Below are 27,778 nucleotides of genomic sequence, written 5' to 3' on the forward strand. Positions count from 1 at the left end.
AGCTCGACCGATTTAAACTAAAAACTAAATTCCATGGGGCATTCGAACGGACCTGTGGTCGGTTGGTCGGAAGTTTAATGTAGAGAACCGCAAAAACGGATCGAAGTAAAAAAACGAATGCTTTTAACACCGGACCGGATGTGTAATAAAATGGTCAAACAACAGGACCGGAACGTCATGATAGAAACGTTCGTTTTGTGGGCAAAAAACAAAGTAAAAAGACCGAAAAAAAACTATAAACCAACAGTGAACGAGCAAATCCCAAAGACATCCGTCGCCGGGCGGCCAAAGTTCCCGAAACAAATGAACGAAAAAACTGACTTCCAACACCAGCTACCAGCTTTTATCCGAGTCGGTCGCCTTGTCCCGTGGGTCACCAGTGGGTGGTCTCAGCGGAGGAGCTCGTCTCGTCAGGAGGCGTCACGTCGTGCGACGTCGATATCGAGTTCCCGGAAATAATTTGTCAACTGCCCTGCGCTCGACTTCATCTCCGTGACGTTCCGAGGCGGTCCTCGAAGGTCGCCATGGAAATGGAGCAGCCGAGCGGGTATGTTTTGAAAGCATAAACAGAAATTCCACCATCCCGGTGGGGCTGACCATCACAACCGCGATATTATGTTTGCCTCGCTTTGCCGGGGATAAGCCTGGGATATTACAACAACGCCAGCTCGGCTCGGCGCACGACGGATTAACGCTGGATTCCGCTGGCTCTGGACTTCAGTTTTCGGTTGGGAAATTATTAATAAGGTAGAAAAATATTTCGCCAAAACAGCAATAATCTGTTTTCTGGAGGTTTGTACCGAAAACTAAGTAACTTCCTATCGACCCACCAATCGACAGTGATGTTGCTCGGGATGTTTCCAATTTTTATATTAAAGTGAGTGCGGTGACGATGACGACGACACCATTGCGCGTATTACTTGGACCGGTGTAACATTCCCGCGGGAAATTGGCCCCATTTCGTTTGGTTGCATACCGATCGGTTGCGCATAGTTTTGCCGGAAACTTTCGCCGTCAGACATCGCCGGGCGGCCGCTGTTCCGGTTCCGACTCGTCGTCGCTGCAGCACCGTAGATAACAAAGTTGCCAAAGTTTGTGCTTCCTCATTGATAAATTGAATCATCCGCACCATGCTGCCAATGCAAAATACCAGCTCGGAGAGGGGTTCGGAAATAGTTTCGTCCCGGCAGCAACTCCGTCGGGCGATGCTGCTGTGCTGCTCCATGGCAACACATTCGCTGCATCGGAGAAGCAGAACGCGTGGTGCCGGTGGCCGGTGGCCGGTGCTGCTGGGTCGCGGTCATGGCGCGATAACTTTTTCGCACCTCCCCCCCCCCCCGAACCAAGTTCTGCTCCTTCGGGAGGACATGATGGCCGCGACCACCTGCAAACGAGAGCCACTGGCGGTTGCGAGTGTTACGGCCTCACGATGATGCTGACACTGCACACCGTCGGCGGTAAAGTGCGCAAACATTCGAGAAAGTGAAAAGTTTGCACTTTATTTGAATGATTTAATATTCCAACAGCCTTCCCGCCGTACAATTGATAAACAATAAAGATGGACAATGAAAATTTGTGCCCGGCTTGAAGAAACAAAACCGTAATCTCGTTCGCATTCGCATATTAATTGACGTTTTTCTCGTTCTCGTTTCATTGCAGACCAACGTAACCGTTCCGACACCGCACAGCGTTGTTTCACTAACTCTTAAGCAAACCGTGTCCTGCACCGTCGGCGTGAAAGATTCACGCCGAAGTTAAGGGCTGAACCCGGTGCAAAAGTGAACTTTCCTTTCGCCTTATTTTATTGGTTTGCTAAAGTTTGATTCGCTTAAAATTTCGCAGCTGGCGTGGCCCAAATGGAGATCGGGTGTTTTGTGGTGGTGATTTGTGTCGTATTTTGCACGTGAAAGCGCAAGTGAAGTGCATGTCCTGGGGCCACCGCAGCACCCAGTGTGAAAATAGTCAGCCCGCGCGTTATGGATAGTATGATAAAAACCAGCATGGGACTACACGACGATCGATCGTCACGGAACAGCAACAGCAGCAGCTCGGGTAAGTGTCGGGCTTCACACACAATTACAACAAGGACCACGCCACGTGCCAAACAGCGCTGTTTACCATCTAAATGTGCTCGTGTGTTTCAGCTGCCATTCGAACGGTGCTCAGGAAAATTGACACTTCTGAGTTGAGATAATGAGCAAAGCGGTCCTTTAATTTGACTTCTTAGCATTTCCACTTCCGCTCAAGCAAACACACACACACACACCCGAAGCAAAGCTCGAGCCCAAGTTGGCTGATGCAGCCGGTGCCGGTGCTGGTGTGTGCACAAAAAGGGTTGCAAAGGTTAATGCACACAGCCCCACACACGGCGCTGCATCCCGGTGACACACTCCAATTTGGGGCTCATTCAAAATGTAGCAAACTCGGGCCCCGTGTGCAGCGCTGGCACCTACGTCTTGGGCCCGAGGTCTGAGACTAATAGTGCCAGCGGAAGACGATGGCGACGGCGACGGTAGCCTCCATAACAATTCGCTTCCAAACATTCAAACCAGGCGCCTGGGGACAAAGTGGTGCTCGCGCACTGCATCCATTCATGCAGACAGAGAGAGAGAGGGGGGGGGCGAGAGAACTCGGCTCCATGTCCGGGCCAGGACACCATCGACCGTCCGTTTGGAAGCAGGCTGCAGGCAGGAACCACTTGCACCAACGGCGCATACTTTAGCGAAGGCAGACTTGCAAATTACGCGATGCCAGAGCGAAAGTGAGTGCCGAGGACTATCGTCGTTGTCCCGCACGGTAATGGTGACTGCAAGGCGCATTCGAGCATTCAGGGCTTCAGGTTTGCACTTGGTTTGCCGTGGCCGTGGCCCGCGACATTATCTGTGCAGCTCGGCGACAGCGTTTCAACGCCCCTAAAGTACTCGCGCGGAATGACAGCCGGACGTCGCTGGCGTCGGGTTTTTGTGCCATCCTCCTACACCACACTTCTGGCTGCTGACAACGGGCAGCATACCATTAATTGATGATGAGGCGCGAATGAGCTGAAACTTGCAGCTAAGCGTCTTTCATAATTAGCTGAAATTGACTGCAGCGAACGCGGCGCTGCATAAGCTATTTTGGGAGCACAATGCGCCGGGGTTCTGGCACAAATGGCAGGCCGCTTTCGAATGAAACGGCCCCTGAACGTAAACTCGGAATGAAAGTAAAATCCATCCAGTGTCATAAATCGAAACACCAACTCGAGCTGGCTTTGAACCAGGAGCGGACTTCGTTGAACCAGCTCGCCGGTCCGGATTCGGTTTCGCCCGCTCCCGGAACGGGAGATTAAATTTGCAACAAAATTCCGCAACCGGTGCGCGATTCCGCTATCGTCAACAATCACGCCCCAACCGTCGATATTGGCTTTTCAAGATGACTCGGCGCATTCGAACTCAACTCGCTACTATCATCGCTTGATTTGGTTGGTCTGCGCCGTGTCCCGAGCCCGAGCCGAACGAAGCGAACGGCAATCGATAGCAATTTAAATTTTATGCATATTTGATGTTAATCAAGCTTTGTTATGATTAGAATGTACCCCGAATCGGTTGCTGTTCGGTCGGGTGCCTGCGTTGAGTGGCTGATGTTTATGGCCGATCAAGCCGTTTACGCGCTGCTGGCAAATAAGTGTTTTGTAAATTTTTTATAAAGTTTCTGCAATGCAATAAAATACTTTGTTCGCGAACTGTGCGTACGAGCGCCGTGACGCTCGGCTGGCAGATTAATTATTATTCCACTCATTTCCCTCATCACGGACGTTATTGTTCAAGACGCCGCTGATCTCTCGTGTGTCTTTCTTCGTGTATGTGTCTCTTTCTCTCTCTCTCTTTGGGGGAAAACACCTACCACTTGTGCGCGTCATTGATCCGGCGGCACGAAAACTTTACCCCATGGACGTTGCCGTTTTCGCTCGGAACGGTCTTTCGGATCAATTTGAAGCCAATAAAAGAAGTATTTTTACGACCCGGGCCAGACCGGAAGTTAGGCCGGCCGGCGAAAGCGGATCAGCGTGTTGGAAGTTGGAAAATAAAAGCGTGACCACGGCACGGCTTACGGTCCCAAAACCAACACACACACACACGCGCATCCCAAACGACAGCATGCGGGAGGAATTAATGGAGAGAATATACATACCGGCAGCGACTTCTGCCGGCGGCGGTGGCGGTGGCGGTGGGCGAAGACATTCGGAAAGTTGTTTAGAAAAGTAAACGCAAGAACGGACGGACCAGTAGATAACCATCCTTGATTAATCCAATAACAGGATTCCTTGGGTTCGCCCACGAACCCGAACGAACTCTTCGATGTTTCATCCTTCGCCCAAGGATTGCCCCACTCGCCGGCCGAAAACCCTTCGCTGCCGGGTGCCTTATCCCGGTATCCGGGTATCCGGCGTCCCTCCTCATCGGCGATGATTGCTGGTACTAAAAGGGCACGGAAAGGGATACTTCAGCACATCCGGTTTGCCGCTGGCATATCTAAACATATGACTTTCGGCTACCAGGAAGAAGGGCATCAACCCGGTCCGGCCCGAGGAATCGAAGAGGCCCGTTCCCGGGGCCCCATGAAAAATGATGTCTGATGCTGATGGTCGGCCGAAGATTTAGAAGCAAATTGATATGTGTAAACATTTTTTGATTGGAGTCGGTCCCGTTGGGCTGCTCCGCCACTTGGGTAAGAAAACCATGTTCCCTCTGATGTCGTAATATATTTTCCCCGTAGCGGCCCTTTAAAGTGTATGTGTGTGTGCATTTTGGAGTGCTAAAAAAATATTCGTCCAGTTTGTGCCGTTTAAAAACTAAATATTATCACACCGCCCATCGCACTGCAAACATGTCCGATACCGTAGAGGAACACATCGAGACACACCGTTGTATGCAGATTTTACGGCAAATGTGTTCATTCGATCGGAAAGATTCGACCCGAGCGACGGTAGCAAAAATAAAATGCAATAAACGTAAAAGCGAACGCGGAATCGTTTACACAGTGACCGGGAATAAAAACAAACCCCATTTTCACCGTCCGTTCCGTGGCCGGACTGGCGGCTTCGTTATGCATACACTCTACCGCCATGGTTCTAAAGGATGTTGTTTTATTGTCGCCCATTTCATCCGAATGTCAAACCCGTCGAACAACCCGCTGAGTTGCCACTGAATCTTCTGGCCGGTTCGTCTCTCGCCCCCTGCGCTCAATTGACTTTCTGTGTTTTCTATCCGCCGGAGTCGGAACAGGGATTCTGCCCAACGGTCATCGGTAGGCGAACGGCTTGGGAAGTCTGAGCTCGCTGGAATCGATTTCCATTCGCTTTCGATTTCCTAACTCCGGTCCGGAGGTTGTGGTTTTTTCTATTCGGACTGTCGGTTCTTTCGGAACTGGATTTCATTTTCATTCCGAGATAGAGCTTAGTGTCCACGGGAACTTCGTGCGATATGGGCTCCGTGTGTGTTTTGCTTTGTGAAGTGGAAAAAATGGCCGAGAATTTTATGCATCGCTACCATCTTTGTTTTAACCAAATGTGTCAAACAATCTAAAGCAAGATGGACTGTTTCAAGAGACAATGAACTGGTGGTGTGTTCTGGCTATCTTTTGGGTTAAGTTATTTCCATCTACTCGAGCATTTTCACCTGAGTTCTTATGGGTGAATGATTTTCCCAAGGTAATTGTCATCTCCCATCTTCTGTATAGTGAAAATCATTTCGAGGATTAAGTATTCAACTTTTAACGTATCGAATCGTTTTCGATTCGAATATCATATTGTTGAAAAAGACTCTCAGTGTCCACGTTTGATACAGCACTCAAAAATAAGTCAGTTTTAATCATGTCTTTTTCATCACTTTTTATTTTATTTCAATTATCTTTTATGCTTTCTTTTCAATGCTTATTGTCCGTTTTCTTTTCAACAATTACTATAATAGTTTACTTGCTTACATACTTACCTGTTCACTTAATAACTTAATCTTAAACTTAACTTAATAACTTACTTACTTACTTACCAAATAAGAATTTATTCCGATCTCCAATTACTTTCTCCTCTAAGAGCTTCGGTTTGCAAATATTATTTTAAGGATAACGCCAGCAACGTAACGCGACGGTCATTTAAAGCCCTAAGCAAAATAACCAAAGAGCATACAGTATTTTCAAAACAATAATTTTCTTGTTCACCATTTGATCTGCTTGCGTTTGCAATCCCGAACCACGGATTACCAACCGGTGGTTTGCCGTCCGACACGCGCCCTATTGCCACTCGGTGGCGGTGGCAATGTTACCGCTTATCAAAACACTTCCAAACAGCGCTGTTGCGGAATGCGCGCACTATTGACTCGGAATTCCTTATCGCGACCGAAACTCCTAGCTCCAAGGAGCACGCACGCACCGACTGACTGATTCAGACGTCGACGGTGAGCTGCTTAACGGCTTGTTCTCGCACTTCCGCTCTCCCCACAGCCGCTTCACACACGTTCCGTCACGTACCTGAACGCGCCGAGCAGCACGTTCCGGTTCGTTCCGGCGTGAATGTGTCATGCCGATGGCGGAATGTACCGTGCTGTGCGGCGGTGGGCTTCAGCGCGGCACGGCACGGCACGGCACGGCTGATTTTATCGGTGCATAAATCTACGAAAGCTGCTCGCCCGTTGTCAACGCCCGGCACAAACGTGAACAAATTTATCCGATTTCGGTGGCCAAACTGGCGGCGGTTGACGATGAAGACAAACGCCAGAACGGCGTGTTTCTGCCAAACACACACACACACGTGTACGCCACCGTCAGGCGAATTTAGGTCCTCCACGGACCAGGAGTAATATCGCGACCGCTTCCGGCAGTTCGTCGTGGCATTACGGGGCCACGTCGAAATCAATATTCTATCGCTCGCCACATACTTTGTTCGCTAAACGAAATCCTGCGATCCTGCGACGCAGCGCGGTGGAAGTGCCCGATAGTGTGGTCCCAGGTTCCGCTGCCATCGTTGGCAACGCGCACCAACGTAATATTTACCTCCGTCAAATGTTTTCTTTCGTCGAAAAATCCAGTTCCCCGCCGATGCACAGCAGGCTTCGGTAGTCTCGCTGGTTTACTTACCTTCTTCAAATAGCGCAAAACAGGGGCCAGATAAACTGCCATTTTTTGGCGGTGCTTACCCGGGCACGACGGGTTGGTCTTTTTTTCCAGCGAGGGCCACCTGATGTTGGTGTCACGGCCCGTCACTGGCAGATGATGGTTAAGGAAGTATCTTTCCCGCGAACTCGTTCCCCACGGCACAAGAGAGAGAGAGGCGGATTTGGCCCATATATTCTGCCGAGCTGATGTGACGTGTGGCCACACGCTGGCGCGCGGGGATTCGAAATGAAGTTTAAATCTCGTCCGCCGTTGCTCCACGTGAATCGCACGGGGCCTGCGAAAACCGTAAATCGATAAACAGGGATATTGTGTGACTCGTGTTCCTTTTTTTGTTGGGCGCGGGTCCCCAGCCACAAACCCAGCCCACGTTGCGGCCACCTGTCAAACTGTCAGGCGCGAGCGGAAAGTAAATCTGACGAAAGGTTAAACGGATCTTTTTGCGCGGCGCACGGTTCGCGTTTACAGGTTGCTTCCGACGTTGGAGACGCCTGGTGGCCGACGCGGTCGATGGAGACGCATGGTGCCTTTGGCGTACCACGAGGGCGTTATTTGAATTTATTGATACCGGTTTTGCTGTGCTGCGCTTTTGTTTTTTGCCGTCGTCACATGTTTATTTCCCGCACAAACCGAGGCGATGGACGGACCCGTTCCGGTTGTCGGATCTTCATATATTTGGAATTGAATCATTAGTGTGTGTGTGCTCGGTGTATGCCCATTTACATTTACTTCCCATTTGCGTTACGTAAATTAACGATGACTATTTTTCATGGCCCCTCGTTAGCGGAACGTAGCCCGGCGCAGCGCGAGTACAAAACGGAAGCAACCCTACGAAGGATGCTCAGTGCCTGAGTGCCCGAGTGGAGGATAAAATATTCTCCTCCATCATCGGTTATCCGATGTTGAAAGCGAAGTGATGAATATCAATCAGCGCAAAGCCGGCGGCGATGGCCTGTTTTCGGCTTCCTTCTTTTCGCGCCGTCTGCTGCTTTGTCTGCTGGTTCGCTTCCGGTCAACCGAAAGGGGGCCGTATTCTAATAAGAAAGGATGTGAAAATTATCGAGCCTCCATTAGGGGCCAAAAAATAGCAACCCGAGCACGTGCAGGATAATGATGGACCGAATCGCACCAGCCAGTGAGTGAGAGAGCGCGCGCCTCGCGGCGTAATGGAGCCGAACGCTGGGCCCGACTGAAGAAGGGCACCGCATAACGGGGCGGGGTGGTATTAGCGATCGGAAAGCAGCAAATGATGGGACGGGCTGAAAAATGAGCCTCACGCGGGCAAGAATTTATTTAATAGACACTCCGGTCCGGTCACCGGGATTCGCAGAAGAAGTTCCGCTTACGGTTTCGCGTTTTTTTTTTCATTTTCTTTCGCAGGATCGCCCACGGTGGCGCACGAGAAGAAGAAGATGCTGGATATCACGCGGGACAGGCCTATCAAAATCGCGGTACGGGTACAAGTTCCTGTGCGGGACCATCCAAAGGTGAGGCTTACGGTAAAGTTAGCGCGCGGCCCACAAATCCGCAGCGGTCCGCATCGAACTTTCCTTTACGCCTTTCCTTTTCCCGCAGTTCAACTTTGTCGGCAAACTTCTCGGCCCGAAAGGCAACTCGCTGAAGCGACTGCAGGAGGAAACGATGTGCAAAATGGCGGTCCTGGGCAAGGGCTCAATGCGCGACCGAAAGAAGGTACGAACGGTGGCGGCGACGGCGGCGGCGGCCACAGATTGTATCGATTATTAACTTTCGCCCGTCCTTTCGCCCGCCCAGGAGGAGGAGTTGCGGCTCAGCGGTGACCCACGGTACGCCCATCTGTCCGAGGACCTGCACGTGGAAATCTCGACGTACACCGCGCCGGCCGAAGCGCACGCCCGGATCGCGTACGCGCTGGCGGAAGTGCGCCGATTTCTGGTGCCGGTAAGTGAGGGTTTTGCTGCGGAGGGGGTCTCAACCGACACCCTGTTGCCCTGCCACACCAAAAACCGGGACGGGAGGGTGTGTTGTGGCCGAAGCAACGTGAAAAGTTTAGCTTCCGTAATCTTCCGAGCGCTCGGGTCCGGGGATTGCATCTGGCACCGCCGCTACTCGGCCACAAACGAGTTTGCCAACTACCATCGGACGACGTCGACTCTCTTTCGGGGGTCTGCAGGAAGGACCCAAACGGTGAATGCTTTCAGCCGGCAGAACTAGGGGCCAATCTAGGGCTTTAAAAGCACACTTAACCCTTAAAGCTGGTGCACCCGCGGGGCACTCGAAGGGGTCTGCTTCACGACGTGGCGACCATATTGGCCCAGCCATTCGAGTTCACCGGTTGGCTTGTTACGGCTAAGTGCACTTGCGACGTCGCTGGGCGGGAGTCTTGTTTAGTTAGTGTCCAGCGTGATGTTCCGGCGGTTCCTTGGTCGGAAGTCGGAGAACCGGAAAAAAACACACCACGATAACAGTATTATTACATCGCTCTGCTGCGATGGTCTGCGGAGGATCACTGCGTGAAGAGCGTGCAAAGCGTTACAATAATGTACGCCAACGGCTCACAGTTCTTGCAGCAGAAAACCGGGAAACGGACGAGGATTATGATGATGCTGTTTTAAGCAACTGCTACAACATTGTACCGCGAAACTTTCCACTTCCGATGGGGGCACGTGACACGCTTTACTCTGTCCGATCCGTCCGGTTATGATTGAGCCACTGGGCAGCTTGGAGAAACGATGCATCAGCCCATTACGGGGAGTTTTTTTTTTCTAAATAAACTTTAAAAGAGATTAAACTTCACGAGAACAACGTTACTCGGTTTTGTTGCGCCACTGGAACGGCCACAATGTATCGCTGCCAACCTGCAAAAGTTAACCGGTTACCGTCTGTTTGTCGGTGGTGCTGACCCGGTGCTAGTTGGCGGAGAACCTTTTGCCTCGCTGGTTCGAAAGTTTTTTAATTTTCGCGACGTAAATCATAACCCGTTCAAAAGCCGGTCCCCTACACACGGGCCGGAAGGGCCAAAGTGTTGCACTTTCGTTTCATAACATCTCTTGATCACATTCCGAGAAGATCGAAATTTAATTTCGCCAAACTTCGGCCCAGTACCTTTCGAGCCACAGCTAGGCATCGGGGGCCTCCCAAAAAACTATGGCAAACGGACCCAAAAAGAACAAAATCTCTCCACTTTTGAAGCTGTTTTAAAGTTGCCCGATGGTTGAAGTGGATGAAAATGTGGAATTGATTTTCGCCGCTCTCGTTCGGTCGGTCGGTCGGTGGGCTATTTTCCCCATTAATTCTCCCCCAGTTTTTCCCGACCCGACATTGAGCCGAACTTCATCCGAATCCCTCGTGGGTTCGCTTAAACATTGAACTGGAAGTCGCCTCATTGGAATTCATCCTAAGTACGACTGTAAACATAAAATGAGTTAAAAAATGGCCCCATCTAAGCGTCCAGGAACCAACCAAGACCATAAAAAATTCCCAGCAGCCAACGCCGCTGGGAAGAAGCGAGTGTGTTCCACACGTTCCCCCGTGGAATCGAACCATCCCGAACTCTGCGGTGCTCCTGATGCTTGTTTCGGGCCAGCCAACACCTCGGCGTTAAGTGAAAAGTTATCAAATCGAACTGTGAGTTCAATTACATGATGCTGGCGTTTGATTCGTAAGTCAATCATTCGTGACCCGTAGCTTCGACTGCAATAGTCGAATGATGGCGAAGAAAAATGGCGCAATAATTACCGCCATTAGCAGCGAAACGCGAACTGGTTTCAGCAGCAAAACGTTGAAACTGAGAGGGCCTTAAAACGGGGTGCTGAAAGGTACACCGTTCGGCCCAGAAAGGGGGCCATCGCAAACTCGGAATCCTTAGCGGGCCGTAAAAGAATTGTAGGTACTTAAACAAAAATTAACGGTCCCCCGCTTTTTTTGTTTACCGTCCACTTTCTCGGGTCGTAATTCGTGTCGGTTGTCAGCGAGCCAATCCGAAGGGCCGAAAGCCCACAAACAGGAAGCAGGTGAACTGATTGGACCCTGCGTTGCTTTGTTTGGCAGCTACGCGGCCAAGTGGCAGTGGCCTGGTCTTCTGAAACCCCTCATTAAAGCTCTTTAAAGAATTCTGGCAAACTGCTTCACGCCGTGCCCGTCAGCTACGACGAATGACAGCACCATTTCCGGTGGCACTTTCTCGGACAACAAAGCCCTCAATTGATCGCACATTTTGCGCACGCTGGCTGATCGGTGATCGGCGGAAGGCGAATGTCGCAGGGAAAAGTAATAATGTGCCACGTTGACCAAAACTTGCTTTGGTCGCCTGCTACGGTCACCCTTCACGCACACTGTTGGCGTGCCGAATTCAATAGAATTCGACAGCGAGAGACCCGAGAGGCGGCGGTCCTTCTCGGAAAACTGTCTCTCTCTCACACACACATCCTTTCGAACTGCCATCCTGTGAAGCATAGCCCCGTTTGTTCGACGAATTCGCACAAAATCGATTAAAATTGCACAACCGAAAGCGGTTAGGCTGACGGCTCCCGGCGGCGGGGAGAGTGAGAGCGACAAGGGGGGTCACGTTGCGGAATGCGGTCCACAAATTGGTTGCGAGTGGCCCAATCGGTGCCCCATCCGGTGGCGGGTGGGTTGTGAAACAAAAGTTGCTGAGGACGCACTTTACATTCATGTGGCGGTGCCACCTGCCCTTTACCCCGGACTGCCACCGGATAGGGGCCCTGCCCGTCCTTCCTCACGTGAAGCCGTCGGGCAGCTTATTTTGTTTCGCACGGACAGTTGCGCCGTTGTTGCTGATTGAAAGTAAATTCCAAGACTCTCTTTGTGTGGGTGCGTGGGGGGGTTGTGTGGGATTTCCCCAAAAACTAGCTCCGGATGAGCTAGCCGGAGTCGGTAAGGACACGCACACACACACACACAGACACACGTCCCTAATGACAAGCTGCTCTAAATGGTCCCAGCTCCGTTTTGCACAGTGCTTTCGGGTCAACGGGCGGCGGGCTGCTGGGACCGGCGTCTTCCGGAACGCTGATTGCGGAATTCCTTTCATGCGAAGGATCGCCGGACCGACCCCCGGGTTTGAAATTGAATCTCCCGTCGCTAACGTCGTTGTTCGTCATTTTCAATTAATTCTGCCAACCGTCCTCAGAAGCCGCCGGAGAAGATTGGCTAACCGGCGCGGCGCCGTTTGGATCTAAACTAAATAATCAGCCAATCCTTTCAATCCAATTTGGAGGGCCTCTTAAAATCAATTAGTCCAAACGGAATGCCCACCCCCGGGGGGAGAGGGCTCGGGGGGTTCACCAGCTCACGCACGCGCACACCAACGGTCCAGCCAACGGTCCGTTCTTGTGGAAGCGTGGTCGAAAACAAACTCCCAACTGGCTCGATCGTTTTCCAAAGTGGCCATCGGACACCGGTTTTGCGTGCCTCTTTAATTACTCCCGACCCCGAAGGCCTCCGAAAAACTTGCCCGAAAAAAAAACCCACCTTCGACGAAAACTATGCTCCGGCGGTAGACAGTAATGCGAGAAGAATGTAACACAACCCGGGACCGGTGTCCGTTGACCGGTTGTGTGTTTTTCGAATTTTCCCGACCCCTAGAATGGTGGAAAGTATCCAAAAACTAATCAAAAAGTGTGGTACCACGAACACCGGCACCCGCTTGACTTGGGCTCCGGAAGCCCAAAGGTGCGAAAGAATCAAGAACCTCTTCGCCCGGTGCACTTCGGGTGCCCGGTGCACTTGACGTTCGTTTCGTTCCGTTCGCTTTTTTTGCGCTGTCCTTGCGCCTCACTCAAGCGTCACTGGCCATGCATTTTAATTCCACGTTCGTGAGATGCATCACGTGCTGCGGAGCACTTTTGCCAGCGCTACAGACTGCCTCGGGACGGGAATGCCGCGGGAATCCGGACGCAGGCAGGCAGGCAACAGCGGCTCGCCGTCCGCTTGCAACCGGAGAGACCGGAGAGTGACGTTGGGAAAATCACATTTCCACCTCATAAATTACGCCTCACACAATGTCAGGATGGCAAATCGTTTCAACGACACCGAGGCAAGGCAGCCATGGCCAGTGTGTGTGTGTGTCGCCGGGCCCGCGGTGTCGGAAGAGTCGGAGAGTCGTTGAAAGGAGTATGACGTGGCGGATTCGTGCTATCTTTGTGGAGGTGCAAAAAAATGGACACCCTAACCCGGTCATCCTTTTTGCGCCCCGCGAACCGAGAAGCATCCTGGAAGCGACGCTGAGCGGGCGCCCACTTCACACGGTCGCGTCCGCATCCCATCTGTCACGCGTGGAGCGTGGTTTGTGAGGCGAACTTTTTGCGTCCACCCTCCCCCCGGTGGACGACGGGCGTTGCGCAAACCTCCCTCGGGGGTGGGTGGCCGCCGAAAACTTTGTCGCAAGTGATTTGTTTTGCGCTGCGTGTTGCGTTGGGTGTGATTTTATTTTCCGTACCAAGTCCGTTTCCGCTGCTGCTGTTGGTCGCATTCCGGGCGATCCGTTGCATCGGAGTGCATGGCCGGGAAATTGGATAGGTGTGGGAGCTCGATTGTGCTACTCTGTCGTTTTGGCATCGACTTAACCTTCTTCTTCATTTAATATTTTTGAATATTTTATTCAATTCAAAGGAAGTTTGTTTGCGAAACTATTTCGCGGTTTCTGCGCACCTTTTCCAATCGTTTTAAGACTATTTAAAGAGTAAGAAGTCGCACTGGTCCTGGTCAGGCATCAGGATGAGTACAGCAAGTGAAGGAGCATTCGTTTAGGCGGTGCTCTTCTTTCGAAATACCAATGCCGAGGCTTTCTTCTAGATATCCTGGCCCCAGCCTGGCTATTGTTGAGCCCCAAACCAAAAGTCATCCTTTTAGTCACTAAATGCACGTTATAAAGGTAGGCAATGGTACTGGCCAGAGCGTCCTGAGTGATTTATAGGCCTTGCTTTGTGAAGATTCAAGATATTGTGTATCTAAGGTTATTTATCTTTCGACTAGAATTGCCATTAGGCCCGCAATGGCGAGCAGTAGGCAGGAAAGAATGTTTCCACAATAACAACACCTACGTCCCGAGTACGCATCCGATTGGTCGGATCACATTAAGGTAGATCAAAGTGTTGCGCAGAGCAATCGCATGGTCTCCGGTCGGCGATCCTGCTCCAATTTGAAACCATTAAACTCTGAGGGCCGAGGGGCTGAGATGTCACATAAATCGCAATTAGCAGGATTAGCTGTCGATCCAATGGGCCGTGCCAGTCACAGTAATCTCGGCTCGGTCCCTGGCTCGGCCTTCTAACGGCCCCACCCGGCACCGAACCTATTAGTCAACAGTTAATTAATTCTGCTATAAATTCATCATCAGCCGCTGCCGAACCGGTAGTCCGGAGATTGCGGTGCCCCTCGATATGCCGTTTACGTCCGAGAAACATCGATGAACCGCATCCGATGGCCGGCCAGATTTGAAAAGGTTATGTCGTTACGCCTCCATACCGCCTCAGCCTTACTGGCCGAGGGAGGCCGCACATGACGCGCCCGCTTGAGTGGAGCCGGTTTTGTTCGAAAGCCAAGGTGTCGGTACGGTAATTATGTTGAGGAAGCAAATAAAACCAAAAAGGAACCAGGCGGAATAAAGTCAGACAATAGGTCAGCGGCGCACTCAGCGGCATGAAGGCACCCTGCCGCGTGGCACAAGACGCTAACGGCGACGTGTCAAAGTTGAGTTGCCCGGGCGCGGTCACGGCCCAAAGAGCAAGTCATAAAACCCGGCAATCCGGCGGACCCCGGCCGGAAGTGCTGTCGGTCCGGTGGAGCCCCCGCGGGGCCCTACCCCGGGGCCGGTTGATGGATGCATGTTGCTACCGCTAATAAAACGGTTCAGGTGGTTTGATAAATGGCCTCCGCACTGGGTCCACCCGGGGCGGGTGGACAATACGCGGCGCTCCCGTTGCGAAGCTGAAGGTTAAACGGCTAATCGGAAGTGGCGCAGCTACGCCATCGTTTATCCCGGCCAATCGGGGCCCCCGACGGCCAACGGACGGCATCGGAGGTTCGCCGGTTTTTTTTTTGCATCCTTCCGCGCGAGATTCGTCCTTATCGTTCGCGCTGAGGTCAGCTTTAAGAGAAGCTTCCGCGTAATTGTGCTCGGCAGGACCCTGGCATAAAGACATCATTTTTCATTTAGTCCGTGCCGTGATTGTGACCGTTATCGAAGTCCGGGAGACACATTTTGACGTTTAAATTCCATCGCCATCGGAACGATGATGGATGAGCGTTTGACAATCGCAGATATGGCGTTCGAGACGAGCGGCGCCGTAGAAAGACAAATTGTAACCATTAGCTTCCGGAGCAGCTTCCAAGAAACAAATAATGTTTGGTGCGTGTTTCGGCGTTACGGCTGAGCGTAGTGCTTTCGAAACGGAAACGCGTCGATTTGACTTACGAAACGCTGTTTTGTTTAAAGCCCCAAGACTTCGTTGGGCGGCACCCGAATTCTTAAAGCCAACGCGTGTTGATGAATTAACAAACATGGCGAAGGTCGGCAAAGATGTTTTGTGTGCGCCAAATTGTTCAACTGTTGGCAATCCACGTCGCGCCCTCGCGTTAGTATTCATGAGGCAAACGTGCGTTGCAGCTCCGTAATTATTGGATAGATTGTTGGAACTGCTTGCAGTGTGTCTGGTGTGGCATGGGCCTTGCTTTTGAATGGTTCAAAGATTTGTGGAGCATTGTTAATGTAAGCGTAAGCGAGAAGAGCATGAAGCCTTAAAGTTAGTTTGACCTTCTTTTGAAGACACGGAAGATCCTTTTCGTTCGTGTATTTTCTTAAAGCCCGAGCGAACAGTAACAAGTTAAAGAGGCGCACATTGTGACTGACACCACGGGAACCAAATACGGGAGCCCCGGGCTAGCTTGGGCAAACATTCGGCGAAAGTCAGGATTTGCCTTCAAGCCGAAGGAAAGCAATCCTCCGGCTCTGGCTCCTCGGTCCCGGAGTAACAGCTGGAGTGCCATTGAGCGAACCGATGAACTCACTCCGGAAGCCAGATAATTCCGGGAGCTGCTGAATAACTGCCGTCTCAGGAAACCCGGCTACCGGATGCGGCACCTTGAACAACGAATGCGCATTACCTCGGCACGTGTTGTTCGAATGCGCGAACGTGCCAAAATGCCCAAAAACGGTTGCCGGTTGCTCGAAGGATACTTTCTTTTTCGGCCCTCGAGCCGGTCGGTGTGATTGAAGCGCTTCCTGCAGGTGCTGAATTCTTCGTTTGTCGGAAAATGTCTTCGTTTGCCTGTGCGTGCCCTTGCAGTGCGCAAGATGAGTTCATTTCGGTCGCTGACGGTCCTGATTCACACACTCGAGGAGGAGCTTCCATCTGAAGAAGATGCTCCGAACGCCCCGGTAATAGATAACGCTCGCTTCGTTATAGCAGTCGAGACGGTGACAACATTTGTTCAACTCCGCGAGTCGACTTCGTCGACGCTACTTGTGTTCCATAATCGTCTGTTTTCCGTCCGTTTGAAGCCACTCGAATGGAACCGTCGACGAAACACTGTTGTTTGATGCACTTGAAATCGATTTGCTGAAGGATTTCAAACTGCCGACGCCTTGCCGACGACTGTCGAGGGCCTCGGATCACGAGTCGCTTTTCGGTCGTCATTCGTCGCTCTTGATTCGGTCGTGAAACAGATCCGTCAGTCAGTTTGAAAATAGGAAAAACCGCCTGGTTCCGGTTGCTATCAGCGTTCAATCCTTGTGCTACTGTCGCCAGCGTCACAGCGAGGCGGTAAGAAAGTGACTTCAAGTCGACATAATTTTTCTTTCTCCCTTGTCTGTGGCTGATAACGTGGCGTTATTCTCCCCGCTCCGTTCACGCTCATCACGGAACGATCACACGGAATGATTAATGGAACCGTGATAGACTCCGTGGAGTCGTTTCGTGGCCGTGGCGGCCGAAGCTTTCAGCACAAAACGACAATTGATCGCAAAGTGCGATATGCAAAGGAACCCGGACCACGGCGCCCCGAAAAAAAAAACGCCTTCCATTCGACGGAAGTGCCTCGAGAGTGACGCCTCTTCCTTCCGGTTGCTCCATTTTGCTGCACGATTTATGTCCACACTCACGAAATGGCCCCAGTTTGTAATGTGGCCGGGCGAAGTAACGGAATGACTGTTGCGGGACTAGCTCTAGTCCAAAACCTAGACGACCGAGAAGTCAACAACCGGGTTGCGCCGGATCACGGTCCTCAAACACCACGTCAACAGGGACCGAGCAAGTCGTTCGGCGGACGGAGCGGACGGACCAGAACGCAATTATTTGCCGTAATGGAGCGGCAAAGTGGTGGTTCGTGTAAAGCAGCGGCATGTGGCCAAAGTTTTGTCACTTTTCAACTTTGCTAATCCCACCGAGAATCGGTGTTCGGGCGGGGGGGCCCGACCCGACCTCTTGCGGAGCGTCGTCACCGTCCGTCGTTCCGACCAACACGGAAACGGCGGAAGTGTCCTTGTCACGGGAGAACGTTAATTAAACAGCCTTTCGGACGGGTGGACGCTGTAGGAGCGGCATTCCGTGCAGACTCCACGAACGGCGGTGCCAAAATATCCGTTTGAAGTTTGTCAAATATGAAATTCCGGGCAGGGTGCACCCCGCCGACAGTGGCCCCATTTTGCCTGGGGGGGCTACTGGTAGATAGATTCGTAGAACTCGCTCATGCCCGCTTAGAAACACTTTTAATGCCCGAAGGTGAAGCCGTAATTTAAACCCCATCCGTAACGGATTATAAGGAACACAAAACGAGGATTATTTTGTCAAATTGGACCAGATTTTCCTGAATGATATGGAAGGCTTTGGAACGGCAGACGGCGTTGGCTGATATTAATGAAGCAGTAAGATGATCAAATCATATCATTTAAGAGGCGAAAGTCTTTGCCTCAGTATGCAAACTTTAATTTGACTCCGATTACGTACTTCAAATTGGGAGATTTCACCAACATTACTATCAGTCTGTTTGAGGTCTATCGAGAAGATTGCTTTGCACCTACCGTACTGCTGTGAGGCAGTAAACTTTTTGAGGTTGCTCTGCAAACACACAGTAAATTGTGACCCGAGGGTCGTGGTTTTTGCAGAAATCTATATACACAGCTGGTCAATGAAATAGGTAATTGTGTGAAGGTGATACAATTTGAACTGTACTCAAGCCATTACTAAACCAATGATCACCAAACTAATACTGTACTTAGATATACTAGTTTATGTCATTTTTTTGCTATGTTGGTGATACTTATGTCAAAAGTGACAGGTGTGTTACCACTTATTTTGACAGCGGTCTGATTTGGCCTGGTCAATAAAATAGGTAATTCGTTGTATACGCTGCGATTTCACCAGACTTCTTGAAAGGAATTGGTTTATTTGATCTTGCTGCAATCAATGTTCAATTGTGAATCTAAAAAACATAGTTTTTTGCAGGTAGGACATCCAGAATGGGCAGATGCACTCATTGCAACCCTGGGCAAAGAAAGATTGTGAAAAATATGCGTAAGGAAGGCGCAACGTACGAAAGCATCACCAAAGTACTAGGAAAATCACTAAATTTTGTGAGAAATGCTTTGTTGTGGATAAAAACAAAAGAAACGCGAGATAGACCAAGAAAAATCAAGCCAACGAGACATCATCGCATAACATTTTTGGCCAAAGCGTATCCGTTTGGTGCATCCAGAGCGATTTGCTCAGTAATAAATAACAATATTAGCCCAAAACCTGTCCATAGGCGGTTACAAGAAGCTAATCTACCAGGGCTAATTGCAAGAAAAGTGCCACTATTGATTAAAAAAAAATTACAGATGAGGTAACAGTTTGCTGCTCAATATGGTTCATGGCAAGGTACCGAGGGTTACGAAAAATTGGCATAATATTTTATGGAACGACGAAACCAAAATAAATTTGTTTCGTTCGGACTCTCAGTGTAATGTTTGACGACCTGCTAGCAAATAATTCCATCCCAGGTTTGCAAAAAAAATTTTTAAACATGTAGGGTGAAGTATCATGATTTATGGATATTTTTCATGATCTGGTATAGGTCCCTATTTCAGAGTAAATAGCACCATGCATGCTCTCGAGTATGAGACAATTATAGAAGACGTTATACTGCCTTACGTAGAAGAAAACATGCCACTGAGATGGATATTTCAACCAGAAAACGATCGCAAGCATACGTCATAGCTTATGAAATCGTGGTTTGATGGCAATAATGTGTCAGTTTCGCCTTGGCCAAGTCAGTCTCTTGACTTAAACCATTTTCAAAACTTGTGGAATACCTTGAAGCAAAAGTTAGTTGGACAATAGTTTTCAAACAAAGATCAATTGTGACAAAAATTGCGGCAGGACTGATATTCCATTCCAGTAAAAACTTGTCAGGGTTTGGTTGATTCACTGCCAAGAAGAATGCATGAAGTGCTCCAAAACAATGGTGGATATACGCGGTACTGACTAATTTTGAAATAAAATATTGACTTTTGATAATATAAAAAGAGTAAACCGTGTAAATTCATTAAAATTTGCCCTATAGGCAGAATTACCTATTTTATTGACCAGGCCAAATCAGACCGCTGTCAAAATAAGTGGTAACACACCTGTCACTTTTGACATAAGTATCACCAACATAGCAAAAAAATGACATAAACTAGTATATCTAAGTACAGTAGCAGTTTGGTGATCATTGGTTTAGTAATGGCTTGAGTACAGTTCAAATTGTACCAGCTTTACACAATTACCTATTTCATTGACCAGCTGTGTATATAAAAATGGTTGTTTGTCTGTCTGTCTGTCTGTACCGCATTTTCTCCAAAACTACTGAACCAATCCGCGTGAAATTTTGCACAGCGTAGTTTTGTGACCCCAGATTGTGAATAGGAAAGTTTGACCCTCCCACGCCTCCGGGGAGGGGGGGCTCCCATACAAACGTAACGTACCGTAACGCCCATACGTTACGTCCAAACGTTTCAAACAAATCGAACCAAACTCGGCAGGCGGGAGTTTTGGGGAAGGGGAAATGTTCTGATGAATGTTTGAAACCCCTCCCCTCTTTACAAAGACCCTTTTTGTAAAGAGGGGAGGGGTTTAAAGGGAGAGGGGCATTAACCCATACAAAATCTGGGTTAATGTCAGCAAAGCTCGGATAATTTTCAAGCGATTTCAGCCAAACTCAGGTGGTGCGAGTTTTGACATGTATGCAACAGGAAGCCGATCGGATACGTCACCGGGAAACGTAGGAGTAACGGGAGGCGGGAAGGGAAATTGAACGAATACGTCACCGGGAAGCCCGATCGTTTGAAAAGTAGGAGTAACAGGAAGCGAAAAGCGAAGCTGTTCGGATACCCCACCAAGAAGTCCTCTAAAACGCCTCCCAATCGAGAAATAAGGATGAAATGAGGCGCAGCGACGCGCGTCGGGATCTGCTAGTTAATCATAAATATTTTTCCTACTTCATGACGGCCCGAATCAGACCTCCAAGCGTTTCCAGGTGTGTGTAAGCATCGTGGTGTGTTTCCGAACCAATCGATGCCACGGACCGGTGCGATGCAGTAAGCAAATATGTTGCGTTGATTTGTTTGATTAAAAATTAAAAGGTGTATCTCGTAAATTGTAAAATGATGAACCTTGCCAATTCAACTCGTTTTGTTGACATTTTACATTTCGTGTGGCGGCGTTAACGATAAAGAAGTTTGAAAGTTTGGATTTTAAATGAAGGGCTCAAAACAAACAAGGGTCACAAATAATGTACTCAAACAACGATTGGGCTTATAAAATAGAGCAGATAAAGTTGGACGATATCACTCCGAACTCTTGCTATAAAATGTGGCCATTCAAACTGAAGGGGCCCCGAGAGGGAATGAGCAATTTCATTAAATGGTCAAACTTTGCATCCCATCCCTCGTGGGAACCCGCCGTCCGAGGGTCCGGACGCAATAATCTTTGCAGCTAAACGACGAAAGCAGCTTTCGCTGAACTGCAACTGCGCTACAGTCGGTCCCGCTAGGATGCTGCTGCATCCTTTTCTCTTTCTCTGTCTGTCTCGCTCGAGTTGGACCCAAGATTCCGGCGCCCTAATCGGATTACTTTCCAGCATCCAGCGGATTGCAAAATCACTTATCCGGAGTCCCGTGGCGCGGAACTTCTTTCGCTCGCTCGAAGAGAAGGAATTCGTTTCGAGCGGGTCGGTCGGAATGCATTGGCGATTTGGCGGAATGCAGTTGCATTAATAAACGCGGCAAATCTACGATCTTAGCGGCGGATTAGTTTCGCAACAAAGGGAAATTTTAATTGTCATCTAATTAATATCCACGCTCCGCTGGACCAGCTGGAGGGCGAAAATGGCGCCTCTAACAGCCGCACTTAAGCATGGCCCGGCCCGGCCATTTGCGCGAAGTCAAACATCTGCGGGCTATTTATTACAGACCGATGGAGGGATGAGCGAGCGAGCGAGAGGGGTCCCAGTTTAATCGGACCATACAGACTTTTGCATTGAAGCGCATGATTAGACACTGAACGAGTTACGGACGAGTTACGAGTTCTTGAAAATCAAATGAAGCCCCACACCTGGCAGTTATCTAAGCGTAGATTCAGTTACCAAAGCCAGGACGCATGTGTTTTTTTGTTTTTCGCAACGATACTGCCTGGCGGACGATGCTGCGCGAACCCGTACATCGTTCGGAAAAGGGAGAAGCCCAATTAATTGAATATGATTGTGCACGAGAAGAGATAAATTTTCACCACATGACCAAGCGACATGCTTCGTGGTGAAAGGATCTCCGTTTTTCTACGGCCCACAGGGCTGGCCTTGGTCGGGACGGCATCCCACTCCACCCGTGTCCACAGGAGTGTTGCCACATCAATTGCCAGCGTCTGCGTCTGGTGTGGAGCAGAAGCTTGGGGGCCAGCGACTCAACTGCAGCGCCCCGTAGCGTGATAGTGACACGAGTACGGAGTTTACAATTTACCCCTTCAACCTACCCCGGGCCACCCGGGGTTTATGATAAATGGAAAAAATTCAAAACGCAAAGTACAAGCGTGTAGCGAATATTACATGCACCGTTCACCGGGCGCACGGGGCCACTGCCGATGCCGTCGAGCTGGGGCTCGGTTGTCAGAAAAACGTGTACCATTCATTTGCATATTTTGCTCAGAAAAAGGAAGGGAAGCGCCATCGCCCGGGTGTGGGTGCCTTTTTCTTCGCTAACGAGCCGAGGTGCACTCTGCGACGCGCTGCTCCTGCCGCGGAGCGATGAGTGAGCGAATGTTTGCGGTGCTGCCAAAGTTGGAAAACTAGGAAGACAGATAACGAGGAGGCAGGGCGACAAACAGGGCCCGGGCCCCGGCACTTCTGGCCAAAGTCGGTGTGTTTGTGTGACATTTGCATGATGGTTTATGCGTTTCTCCGTCTTTGTTGCCACGCTGAGGAAGAGCAAAAAACGGCATCATCACTTCGGCGCTGCGCTGCTTGCAGAAAGCAAGATGCACTGTTTGAACTTGCCGCCCTGCACCGTTTGACGCGGCGGGTAGACGCCACTGGGCCCGAGGAGCCCCCAGTGGCAGCGTAGATACGGATCCCATTTTTTATCACCGAGCAGGCGTTCCGTTGAAAAATGAATCCTGATAAGACAAATTGCCTCATAAAGTGCAACGAGTCGGGCATCTATTGAGTGCCTTGTTGTACACACACCAACGCACACCCGGTGACTTAAGGAACACCGGCAGCCGGGTCCTGATGTTGCAGTCGTTGCGTTTTATTAAGCAAGTGTTGAAGCTACAAATCTGTGTTACATGTATCAGTAAGTCGTTGAGCTAGCTTCTAAACGGTGCAGGCGTAGTTTCAAGGTAATGTTGATGAAAGTAGCACTAAATTCTGTGTAAACTAATCAGCACTTCCGGCAGTGATGGCACTTGTCCTGTGACGTTTTGGTCAAATTAATGTTCAGTGAGTTGATAAATTCCAACATGTTGACGTAGTCCCAATTTCTCCCAATTTTCATTCTCCTTTACATGTACTAAGTTAAAGGGTCATAATAGCTAGTACATCGTATTAATTAAAATCAAATGGAGTCCAAATGTACGTCAAATCGTATGCATCAAATTCTTTACAAAATCATCGGCAGCCCCTCAACAGATGGCGCACCAAGCTCGAACAAAATTTCGACTGAATTCGGCCTAAACCCAAAGCGAAAAAATGTTACTAATACCCTGCTAAATGATGAATCTCACGAAATTGAAGAGCAATTTATCGGGCTATGTTTAACATATGTATTTAGTTATTGGCTCGGATTTTCGTCGATTATCAGTCTTCCTTGTACGACGATGTTTGATGTTCACCGTAGGACCTGAAGAGAACAAGGTCGTGGCTGGCATTTTTTCCTAACTTATAACCCGCTGTGAAACAATACCAACAAAGTCCTAAAAACAAAACAAGAGGAACTTCAAACAAAAAGTGCAAAAGAAACTCTAGACTAGCTTTGTGCCGCTGTACGGAAATGTTGGTGCCAAGTGCACCAACCAAAGCAAGATTTTACGCTGGGAATACACCAATTAAAAGGGCAAATGCGCAAGGACGTGAAGCAGTAACAGCAGACAAACAAATAAAATAAAATCTGCCTAGCAAAAAGGTTATGTTTTCATGTGGTTCAGTTGCTCACAGACTCATGGGTCAAAGTCGACTGTTTTATTCAACACTTTGCAATGAGCTCAAGAAATAAGTCGCAATCCTTCTCTTCTTATCTCCCCAGGATTATCATGACGACATTCGGCAAGAGCAAATGTGGGAGATGCAGGCCCTGAATTCACAAAGCGGTAAGGATCGACCCCGGGGGGTGCAGTGCGCCGGTCCGGACGAATAATGTGTTTCGATATGTTTTGTTGCTCGTTTGCACGGTTCGACGGGTGGCGTGAACAGCGGCCACCAACCTGACCCACGATACCGGCCTCAATGGCGGATGTGGCAACGGTCTCGGCACCAACGGTATCAGCATGAGCAGCAGCGGAAGCAGCTGCAGCACGGCCAGCACCGGAAGTACGGCGAACGGTTCGCTCGGCCCAAGCGGGGGCCTTAGCAACGGCACAGGCCTCAACGGAGTGGTCTCCAACGGCACCAACGGTGGGCTCGGAAGTAACGCCTCGATCACGGTGGGCGTCGGAGCGGACCTTAGCAACACCCAGTCATCGGCAGCAGTGGCAGCAGCAGCAGCCACCATATCAGACCTGCAGCACGTGACGAACTCGTTAACGGTGAGCCGCCGCGCTGGGGAGCTGACAGCGCGATTGGAATGCCCTAACGGTTTCTCGCTTGCTCCATTGGTCCTGCAGCACCATCACCATCATCCACAACAGCAGCAGCAGCAACAACAACAACAACAACAGCACCATCAACAACAACAACAACAACATCAGCAGCAGCAACAGCAGCATCAGCAGCAGCACCAGCAACAGCAACACCAACACACATCCCAGAGCCAGTTCCTGTCGGGCGATACGGATATGAGCAGTCTGCTGCAGCCGATGGACGTAAACATGGCGTCGGCGAATCATTTCGTAAATTGTGAGTAAATCCATCCCCCGGTGCCGCAGTTCGGTGCAGCTGCCTTCGGGTCCTTGTTTGCGCCGCTCGCACTGCCTCCGGCGCCGGCCATTAGCGCCGGCGGTACCCGTCGCGTGAAGTAACTTTAGCCATTAAACTTGACCAAAATGGCTCATTAAAGTGCAACTACCCTTTTTCAGCCCTACCTACGAGTGACCTGGAAGCGCAAACGCTGGCGTTCGTCGAGTCGGCCAATGCATTTCTGCACCCCGCGTTACGGGGCGTCAAGGCCGTAAGCTTAGGTGAGTTACTCCGCCACCGCATTGCACCAACGCGAGCGCGGCCGCTTAAGGGCGAAACGGAGCGGCGAAGTGGGCGAAACAAAAAAAAACCCGGCTCCCACCTACGGAACGGAACCGAGTTGGCGTGGAATCTAATTTCCCACCTGGATTTCGGAAAGTTTCCGGCCGGATCCGCGCGGCCCACGCCGAAGGGCGCAAAAGCCGTGCGCTCTGATTTTTTTGTTACGTTACCGGACGAAGCGGGCGAGCAAAAAATCAGCCGAAAAGGCACGGCTTTTGTTTTGTGGCGGCCGGAGCAGGAGTTGGCCGGGACCACAACATAAAAGTATTGACTCACCATGGCTTTTGTTTGTGTTTGTGTTTTCTATGCTCATTTCCGTTCCAGCCCGCAAACGGCCACTGCTGGGAGGGCCCCGCTCGACGATGAACCCCACAAAGCGCACCGTGATGACGCTCATTGCACGGGCACGCACCGCCCAGGCCCTGCACGGTTCCCGGACGGCCCAACCGATCGGAGAGTAAGTGTGCGGTAAATGGGGAAAAGGTAGAAGAAAAAAAAACACCTCCAAAGTTCCTCCAGTTTTATGCCTCATTTTTGGCCCCATTATGGTTATGTTGTACAACGAAAAACACAAGCCGTCGAGTGGGCCGCAGTTTAGATTATTTTCCACGTCTGGTGGCCGGGGAATTGCCGCCGCCGCCGCTGATAAGCCAAAGCCCCCGGTCCGCGAAGCCAGTGTCGATGTCGATGGTGAAATTGTAGGAGGAAAATTGGAACAACTTCTTCTCTTTGTCTCTCTCTTTCGAGGGTTTCCCGATTTTCCGATATTGATAAAAGTCAGGTTTTTTTGTTTGGTGCCACTTCAACGGGCACACCTGCTCCATATTAATCATGGGCCCCGCGGGCCGGTACTTGGGAACGGGAACCACACACAGATCGATTCATCCGACGGTTTTTTTTATGGCACGCTAATATCTCCACGATAAACCCACCCTGCAGTGCGCACTACGTTCCTTCTGGGCACGTGGCTAACGCTCCGGTTTCCATTGTTTCCAGACCGATACAGGTGATCACATCGCCGTTAATCCTGCAACCACCGCTGGATCTGCTGCAGTCGAACGCGGGCACCGGAGTGACGAAGGAGAACATCCTGCAAGGCGCCTGAAGCCGCCATCTGTGTCGCCGGACGCTGGAGCGGGAATCCTAAAGGTGCGTGTGTGCTTTTGTGCTCCGTGTCCGTGTGTGTGTGCTGCGGTGGCCATTTGTGTTCGAATGCGCAGGATGCGCACATCCAACCGGCTGCCAGTAACAATTATATTTTTTTGCTTCCGAACGGGAACTTACATTCCGGATGCGCTCTTCGCTCCGCTCGGCCACAGAACGAACACAAACAAATGACACGACTCCACTTCCGGCTCGTGGGCACCTTGGTTGGTCATACTTTTCTCTCGTTTTGCACCGCCGCCGCACCAGGTTCAGTTATCGTGTAAGTTTCGATCCCCGTTGTTCTGCTCGGGAAGCTTACACACACACAAACACACAAACACATGCACACAATCCTTCCGCCGCCAAGCATCAGCGTCGGACTCAGAGAAGGATGATGGCGATGATTAATCAGAAAACTGTTCGAGCAGAGAACGGAACATATCGCAAAGGTAAGTCACGTTCCACCGTTCCTGCCGATGAAGCCATGTCTCTTGTGTCTAATTAGCCAGCATGGATTATCTTCTCGTGCATTACATCATAACATCCACTCATGAGTTGTTAATTAATGCAGAAATGTAAGAGTTTGGCTGATTGAATTAAAAAAAGAACATGTCGGCCCATAAATAACATGATAAGGCGACGTGAGAACGGATGACGGACCTTCTCACTGTGAACGCTTCTCATCTCATTGGTGAAGTTCACGCTCGCCATTGGCAGGCTTTCTGACGCATGACCTTCTTTGATTGCCAGAATGACCGCAAGTTGTTGCGCTCTGTTTGCTTTGAACTATAAAAACTTTAAACATTGAACTAATTGAAGCAATTTTGTGCAAATCTCCCAAAACTTACACGCACAAGATATTTGTTCCTCAACCCCTATTCTCGAACCACCCGAGCGCTCGATTTTTGTTTTTGTTTGTCCAACACTTCGGTTCGGCATCGGTCGATTGCTCCGGTAAATCCGATTTCAGTCTCAGACCCGCGAGGAGGGAACACAATTGATCCGCCCCGCATACTGTGTGCCCCATTAACGAACTTTTCCGGTGGCCGGCCCGGAGAAAAACATGGCGTTAAGGTAGAGGCGGTTGCACGCAGAACGTTGAACTATCCGCAACTAATCGAGAACGAGAACGAGACGGGCAGAGCGGGGAAGGAAAAAGCGACGATCAACAGTCGCTCCGTTCGGAAGGGAAAACCAAGCAAAAAAATAAAATCAAACGGAACGTGAACGTCCCCGCGCCAACACCAGATGGACGGTAAAATGGAGGCGAAAGTTGTGGCCGGCGATGGAACTTCTCGCACTTCTCCATCATCCGAGCGCCGACACTGGAAAAGAGTGAAAGTTGTGGCCGCCCCGGCACTTGCCGTGCCCGGTCGGAGATATTGATTTTCCTGCTGCTACACACACACACTGCAAACACTAGGGACCAACTTTTGGCGCAGGCACGGCGTGTAAAACGATGGAGCTGGAAATCAACTAAACTGCCCCCAGGCACGATCGTCGAGGCCACCGACGGGACTGTGGGGTCCTGCGGCAAGAATTAATGCTCGCCACTCTCCGTTCTATCTTTAGAAGTGTGTGT

At 50.3% G+C, this 27,778-nt stretch overlaps 1 protein-coding gene across 1 annotated transcript; it reads left to right on the forward strand.

The window, feature by feature from the left end:
• Nucleotides 1-1,429: 1,429 nt before the first annotated feature.
• LOC128269847 (KH domain-containing, RNA-binding, signal transduction-associated protein 1-like) lies at nucleotides 1,430-26,176 on the forward strand. The gene is made up of 11 exons (XM_053007251.1): nucleotides 1,430-1,457; nucleotides 1,945-2,052; nucleotides 8,527-8,633; nucleotides 8,722-8,838; nucleotides 8,920-9,066; nucleotides 23,900-23,963; nucleotides 24,067-24,398; nucleotides 24,477-24,708; nucleotides 24,888-24,989; nucleotides 25,375-25,507; nucleotides 26,047-26,176. The coding sequence occupies exons 1-11, from the start codon at nucleotides 1,430-1,432 to the stop codon at nucleotides 26,153-26,155; spliced, it is 1,479 nt and encodes a 492-aa protein (XP_052863211.1). The 3' UTR covers nucleotides 26,156-26,176.
• The last annotated feature ends 1,602 nt before the right edge of the window (nucleotides 26,177-27,778 follow it).

This window comes from Anopheles cruzii, chromosome 3 (assembly GCF_943734635.1).
Source record: "Anopheles cruzii chromosome 3, idAnoCruzAS_RS32_06, whole genome shotgun sequence".
In the NCBI taxonomy this organism is placed as follows: Eukaryota; Metazoa; Arthropoda; class Insecta; order Diptera; family Culicidae; genus Anopheles; species Anopheles cruzii.